At 34.9% G+C, this 7,994-nt stretch overlaps 1 protein-coding gene across 1 annotated transcript; it reads left to right on the plus strand.

Moving 5' to 3' along the window:
• The first annotated feature begins 581 nt into the window (after positions 1-581).
• On the plus strand, positions 582-7,051 carry LOC104222873 (protein NRT1/ PTR FAMILY 5.6-like). The gene is made up of 4 exons (XM_009774196.2): positions 582-787; positions 3,719-3,936; positions 5,019-5,560; positions 6,071-7,051. Exons 1-4 carry the CDS (start codon positions 640-642, stop codon positions 6,942-6,944), a joined length of 1,782 nt encoding a protein of 593 aa, XP_009772498.1. The 5' UTR covers positions 582-639; the 3' UTR covers positions 6,945-7,051.
• Positions 7,052-7,994: the final 943 nt, after the last annotated feature.

A 7,994-nucleotide genomic window follows, 5' to 3' on the forward strand; every position in this document is an offset into this window, starting at 1 on the left:
TTATATTGCTGTTATTTTATTATGAGTCTATTGATGGTACTAATATATCGTCTCTTGTTGCTTTCTTGAGCCGATGGTCTCCTGGAAACAGCCTCTCTGCCCCTCGGGGTAGGGGTAAGGTCTGCGTACATATTACCCTCTCCAGACCCCACTTGTGGGATTATACTGGATCGTTGTTGTTGTTGTTATTATTATTGGCATATAATATTGGTCTAAAATGAGCTTAAATGAAATAATATTATCAGTAAGAATTCATATAGTCGATCCCAATTTAAATTTGGGATGACTTGAGTTATTGGCATAAAATAACCGTGAAATCATGTCTCTCAACAATATATCTATCGTGGCCATTTTTGTAAATGAATTCCTAAAAGGAGAATCTAATTGAAAGCAATATGGATGCCATTCCTCCTGTTTAAAGGCCAGAGATACTACTTTAATCTAGTGGACTGTTTCTTAGCTTTTAATTACTTAATTACAATCATTGACAAGAAAATCTATTTTATTTTCAACATTATATTCTTTTGGCTCTTATAGTCTCAGAAGTCAGCAGGGATTCCTCTTCCTATATAAGGAGAATAAAAGCAAAACAAAGCAGCCAACTTACAAACAACATATCTTCTTTATTATCTTAGAAAAATGGAAAAGACAAATGTTGAGATAAAGATGGGAGAGTCAGTAGAAATTGATGAGCAAAAATGGGTTTATGACTCTTCAGTTGATTACAAAGGAAGAGTTCCTCTCAGAGCTTCAACTGGTGGCTGGAAAGCCTCTTTCTTGATTATTGGTAAGATTTCATCTAATAAATGTCACATGCACGCACAAGTTTCACTTAATTCCCTCTATGTCCCAATGATCAAGAACAAAAAGTAAACAATTCAATTTGTTTTGCTTCAAAGTTATAAAATTACGGATATATCTTATATTCACTGATCGTATAAAGTTGTTGTCATGTGACTAGGAGGTCACGGATTTAAGCCGTGAAATAGCCTTTTGCAGAAATGCAGGATAAGGCTGCATACAATAGATCCTTGTGGTCCGGCCCTTCTTCGTACCCCACGCATAGCAAGAGCTTAGTGCACCGGACTGCCTTTTCTTTTCCCAGTGCTCGTATAATAAATGAATTTTTAGACAAATGGTGGAATCTAACATGTAGAAGGTTACTTAATTTATTTAAAGGTTACTGCAATGATTACTTTTAACCTGATTTGATAGTACAAAAATAATTTACACTGTTAATATATAGAACCTTTTTTATTAGAGAAATAACCTTTTGCAAAAATATAGAATAAGATTGAGTATATATAATAGATATTTATGTTGGGATCCTTCTCCAAACCCCACATATAACATTTGCTTAGTGATCGAGCTGCCCCTTTTTTTATTAGGGTGGTGAAACCACTTTGGAGGAGGAACCAAGTTTAGTGTATTTACTTTATGAGTTTGGCTGATGTTTGGTCTTTATTGGCAAAGAAAGATCTCTACATAAAAAGATTTTCAGAAAGCAACTTCCATTAGTCAGGCAAGGGCTGGGCTCTGAACTTTGCTGAGCTTGAAGCCAGCATTTGAAGCACCAAGCAGCAAAGTGCAGTTAGAATTTTAATTTTATGTGTTTTGAATTTTAAAACAATTATTCCAAGTATTAATAACTGAATTCTAAATTTTATATTTGTATATATTCAATGAATTTTTTAACTTAAATGTACTGTTTCAACAAAAGTTATTGAGTACAGCTGAATCCGTACTCGAATTTCTAGCTCCGTCTCTGTTGAGCAGCAACATATAGGGACCCATATTCATATATCTTGAAATATCTTCCCCTTTAATATTTTTTTTTTTTAAAATAGAGCTGATTATCTGTGGTTATGCTCCTTAAACAGAAAGCTATAGACATGGTCTACTAGAGTTTGGTGGTTTTTGTATATATAACACAAATTTCTTGACTTAAATATATATATATTGTTTGAATAGAAGCTAATGGTTCGATCGAACCCACACCCGGGCTTCTAGCTCCGCCCCTGTTAAGCAAAGCAGCAACAGATAGGGACTCATATTTCATATATCTTGAAAAATCTTCTCCCTTAATATCTTTTTTTATATAGAGCTGATTATTTGTGATCAGTTCCTTAAACTGAAAGCTATTGACATTCAGGTGCTTCTTTCTGTTAAACCCTTTCATATGCTACACCCAGTCGATTTTAAACTTGTTTAAGGTTTTAGTACATCTATTGAAAGATTATTTTTATAGCACTAAACGTATTTTTTTTTAAATACCTTATATTTCTCCTCAAAGTGAGTAACGTACAATTGCGAAAGACTTTTTAGAAAAAATGTATGGATCATTTACTAAAATGATATCTTAGGCAAAAAATAAGCAATGCCTTCTTGATTTATTTTTGAACAAGTATATTCGACCAAAACAACGATTGGAGAGGGTATTAAGATTAGCAGAAGAAGAATTAGGGGCCATAAACTTGATTAATAAGTGGTTCTCTTTCAGTGAAAATTAAGAATATTACCCTTTTCAGAAAAGCCCCTATGTAATGAGAACCACTAAAGAGTTCTATGGTCACTTTTTGGGCACTGTAGACTATAGTTATCAAGATATTCACTTTTTGATAACTTGATGAAAGTTTGGTATATAACTCACTGGTTCTCTGTAACTATTTTTATAGATAATTCTGAAGAACTGTATTCACAGCATAAATTCCAAAACTAGACTCCTAAAATTGCCTAGATTCTACCCAAGTGGTCCAATACCTAAGACAAGGAGTATCTAACACGCAACAAATATCATATTACTATCTTTATACTGAAAAGCATAGCTAATTGCCACTAGTAACCTTTCTTGCTAAATTACTCCCTCTGTTTTTTATTTAAATAACACACTTTCTTTATTAATCTGTTCGAAAAAGAATGATGTATTTTTATATATTTGAAAATAATTTAATTTTAAACTTTTTATTTTATCCACTTTACTTTTAATGAAAAGCTTTTACATGATTCCACAAAGTTTTTACTCCTTAAGCTCTTAGGACCACATGTTCCAAAAGTCTTTTTTTTCTTAAACTTTATGTCAAGTCAAACTACATTATCTAAATTGAGAGAACGCATTTTTTTTTTAAAAAAGATGAAGTATTTGACCAAGCTTTTAGAAGAAAAAAGTATTTTTGAGTAAAAGAAGAAGTAATTATTGAAAAGTAGAAAAAAAAACTTCTTTCCAAAAGTACTTTTAAAAAAAATATGTTTAAGAAAAATATAGTTAGAAGAAAAATACAGTTAGAAGCATTTTTTAAAAGTTTGGTCAAACACTACTTGTTAATTAAAAGTGCTTTTCAAATTAATTAATCAAATACAAATTGTTTCTCACGAAAAGTACTATTTTGAAAAATTCTTATGAGAAAAATACCTTTCAAAATAAGTTAATTTTAAAAGTTTGGTCAAACGGGCTATAAGAAAAGCAGAGACAATATGATACTCGCCCTAATGGTTAGATTTGTAAATTTTTCTAACTTCCAGACCCCGGAGAGTCCTTTTGTATCTGTTTTTTTTTTTCTTTTCTTTTTTATATTCAGTATCTTTTTCAGTTGCTTTTTGAAATGAAAATCTGTTCTTTAATTTTCAGGGTATTAGATTCATATTTTCTTGAATACATCTATATCCTTTATTATTATTATGTAATTGAAGAAAACTAATGAGTTGTTTTTGAATGTAACAGCAATTGAATTCAGTGAAAGGCTGAGTTACTTTGGAATAGCCACAAGTTTGATTATATACCTAACCAAGGTTATTCATCAAGACCTCAAAACAGCAGCAAAAAGTGTCAACTACTGGACAGGTGTCACCACTTTGATGCCATTGCTAGGAGGGTTTGTTGCTGATGCATACTTAGGCAGATTTTACACAGTTCTTGCCTCAACCATTGTCTACCTCATGGTAATCACAATATTTACTGGAGTATATTTTATTTTCAATAATCACATTTTCAGCTATTCAAATAGGCCAAATTGACACGTGCAACTAGGATTAGTAAGGTCCTTGGTGCTACTTACTTACACTTTCTTCTTTGAAGTTTTAAATTTTTAATAAAATCCCATGAAGGCATGCAGCATGGAGGATATTAAGAGAAAAATAAAAAAGGAATCAGCTTCCAAAAGTGAAATAAACCAAATATGATTTTTTTAAAAATTGACTACTATTCCTTCTGCTTTATTTTATATTAACACTCTTTCTCTTCTTTTTTCTTTTGGTTTGTCCAAGAAAGAAAGGCATATTTTTATATTTGGCAACTTTTTAACTTTAACCTTCTAATCCTACCCTTAATGACATGCTCTTATAACTATAGAAATGTTATGATATGTTTAAAATCACAAGTTCTAAAGGTACGGTTGATATATGTCAAACGTCTTTCTTTCTTTCTTAAACTTTAGTTTTCAGCCAAATACCGTCATATAAAATGAAACAAAAGAACACTCGGAATTGCATAAGAGAAAAAGCTCCACATAAGCTCTAAAGGAGTAGGAATTGGCTCACTAGGTTCTTCAACTAAAAAGTAGTCAAATTGCAAAACTCCTTATTACAATCCTCCTTCGATGTGAACATACTTAGGTCTAGCTACCATCTTGAAGTCTACCAACCCTTTTCAAGTCGGGAACGCCACGTCAACCCGATATTCTAATATGTTGACTTGCACCCAGGCCTAGCTCTCTGTGGTGGGGAGGTCTCGCTATGTGAAATAAGGAGACCAAAGCATGAAAAATTGGCTGCCTGCAAAATCTACATGAATGCTTAATACAGTCATATAAAATGGAACGAAGGAACAATTTTTTATTTAAAGATGGGAAATGATCTTTCTTGGAAATCCTACTCAACAAACATTGTGATCAAGTTATAACTTAGCTAGCACATATTGTGATAGTAGAATCTATGAGATCTTCATATAGATAGATAACCCAATCATCATTTGCCTATAAGACCACTAAAAGATGATTTATCTTACCTGTTATTTTGTTAAACAGGGCTTGCTTCTGTTGACAATGTCAAGTGTGGTACCAAGTTTGAAACCATGTGGGAGTGGCATTTGTCAAGAACCTAGGAAGATCCATGTAGTGATCTTTTTCTTTGCTATGTACTTAATCTCGATTGGAACAGGAGGGCACAAGCCTTCTTTGGAAAGCTTTGGAGCTGATCAATTTGATGATGATTATCCTAAAGAAAGAAGAAAGAAAATGTCTTTCTTCAATTGGTGGAGTTTTGGACTTTGCTCTGGTGTATTACTTGGTGTTACTCTTATTGTTTATGTACAAGATCATGTTAGTTGGGGTATAGCAGATTTGATCCTCACATTAGTTATGGCTTCTAGTCTAGTCATATTCTGTGCAGGGAGGCCATTCTATCGTTATCGAAAAGTAACTGAAAGTCCCTTAACAACAATGCTACAAGTTATTGTTGCTGCAACTAGAAAAAGAAATCTTCCACATCCTTCAAATCCTGCTTATTTACATGAAACTCAAAAGTCAGAAGCTAATCGAAGGAGGCTATGTCATACCAAAAGCCTGAAGTAAGTTTTCAACTAAGTCTTGAGCTGATTTGATTAACATTTTAGTATATACATATGTTATCTTTTGCTGGAAGGGGAGCCTTGGCGCAAATGGTAAAGTTGCGGTTATGTGACTAGGAAGTCACGGGTTCGAGCCGTGGGAACAGCCTCTTGTAGAAATGCAGGGTAAGGCTGCGTCAATAGACCCTTATGGTCCGGCCCTTCCCCGGACCCCGTACATAGTGGGAGCTTAGTGCATCGGGTTCGAGCCGCGGAAACAGCCTCTTGCAAAAATGCAGGTAAGACTGCGGACAATAGACCCTTATGGGTCTGGCCCTACCCCGGACCTCGCACATAACGGGAGCTTAGTGCATCGGGTTCGAGCCGTGGAAACAGCCTCTTGCAAAAATGAAGGGTAGGGCTGCATATAATAGATACGTGTGGTCCGGTTTTTCCCGGACCTCGTGCATAGGGGGAAATTAATGTATTGGGCTGCCCTTTTTATGTTATTTTTTGCTATTCTACTTGTAGGTTTCTTGATAAAGCTGCAGTCTTTGATGAGACACAAGATACAATAGAGCAAAAGCAGAATCCATGGAAACTTTCAACTGTAACCAAAGTGGAGGAAATGAAACTACTTATCAACATGACACCAATTTGGCTAACCACTTTACCATTTGGCATTTGTATAGCACAAGCTTCAACATTTTTCATCAAACAAGGCGTGACACTTAACCGAAAGATCACTTATGATTTTGAGATTCCACCAGCTTCAATGTATGGCATTGGAGCTATTGGCATGATAGTAACTGTAACTATCTACGACAAAATCCTCGTACCTCTCTTAAGAAAGGCAACAGGAAACGAAAGAGGCATCGGTATTCTTCAAAGGATCGGTATTGGAATGATGTTCTCGATTACAACTATGATCATTGCAGCTTTGGTTGAACGAAAGAGACTAAGAATTGTTGAGAAAAATCTACTCGAGGGTTCAATTTCAATGAGCATATTTTGGTTAGCACCTCAGTTTTTTCTCGTTGGTATTGGAGATGGATTCGCGCTAGTGGGATTACAAGAGTACTTCTATGATCAAGTACCTGATACAATGAGAAGTTTAGGCATTGCATTTTACCTTAGTGTGGTTGGTGCTGCAAATTTCCTAAGCAGCATGTTGATCACAATTGTGGATCATATCACAGAAAAAAGTGGTAAGAGTTGGTTTGGAAAGGATCTGAATAGCAGCAGGCTGGACTATTTCTACTTGTTGTTAGCAACTATAACAGCAGTGAGCTTGTGCATCTATGTCTTTGTTGCAAGGAGCTATTCCTACAAGAATGTACAAAGCAGGAGAACTGCAGATGTGGCTAATTGCCACAATAGGGATAATCGCGAAGCAATGGCTTAGAAATTTGATCTCTAGTATTGAATTAGTTAAGTCGTGAAGCTGACAAACAAAGTTACCATGTATCATATTTTGATAACTTAGAAGCAATAAAACTCCTTTATTAGAAGTTTAATCCTAGTACATTTACTAAATTAATAGTCCTCAAGCTAAGAACTACCCCAGGTTGCTCTGACGGTAAACAACTCTATTTCCAATCAAAAGGTTGTGAGTTCGAGTCACCCCAAGAGCAAAGTGGGGAGTTCTTGGGGAAGGATACCAAGGGTTTATTTGGAAACAACCTCTTTACCCCGGTCTGCATACACACTACCCTCCTCAGACCCCACTAGTGGAGAAAGTAAATTGTTGGCGTGCAAATGCAATTAGTTACCCTGTATTGTTCAGATAAGTTAGGAGTAGAAAATCCTTTCTTTTTCCCCCAGATTTACACTGTCAACTTTTATCTGTTGGTAGCCTCATAGTATATGCCAGTGTCACTCTGGTTAAGGCCCAGATAGTATAGCTGAATCATTTCTCAGATTGACCATCACCTCATTATGGGCTAGTCAACAATAATTGGCCCAAGTTAAAGTCCTTTGATCCTTTAGTAACCAATGATCCATAGTCCATAATCGTGATAAACCAGAATTTATGTGTCATGAGTTATGACCTTACCTTAAGACAGTAGACAGAAATGTTTAACCACCACGTGGTAGATTTATGATTTTTAGTACATGGGTGCACTACTAAAAAAAGAGAAAAATATATTAAGTGGGAATTGTAGTCCTCTTGGTAAATAATTTAACCTCCAACCAAGTGAATCATTCCGTCTCCTTGGAGCATGAATGCCAATAGTTAATATTATACCAATTTTAGAAAAACATATAAAGACCATGGATTCACGTGCCTCATAATTTTTCGTACAAATTCCCGACTACTGACTTTATGGGGGGAAGGGGGGCAGTCATGATAGATTTGAAGAAACATGATTGCTCAAGAAGTGTGTAATTCTTATTTGGAATTTTTGCCTCCTGTAGCAAAGGTTAATACCTTATTTATTTTAAATAAATATCA

This window comes from Nicotiana sylvestris, chromosome 7, assembly GCF_000393655.2.
Source record: "Nicotiana sylvestris chromosome 7, ASM39365v2, whole genome shotgun sequence".
Lineage (NCBI taxonomy): Eukaryota > Viridiplantae > Streptophyta > Magnoliopsida > Solanales > Solanaceae > Nicotiana > Nicotiana sylvestris.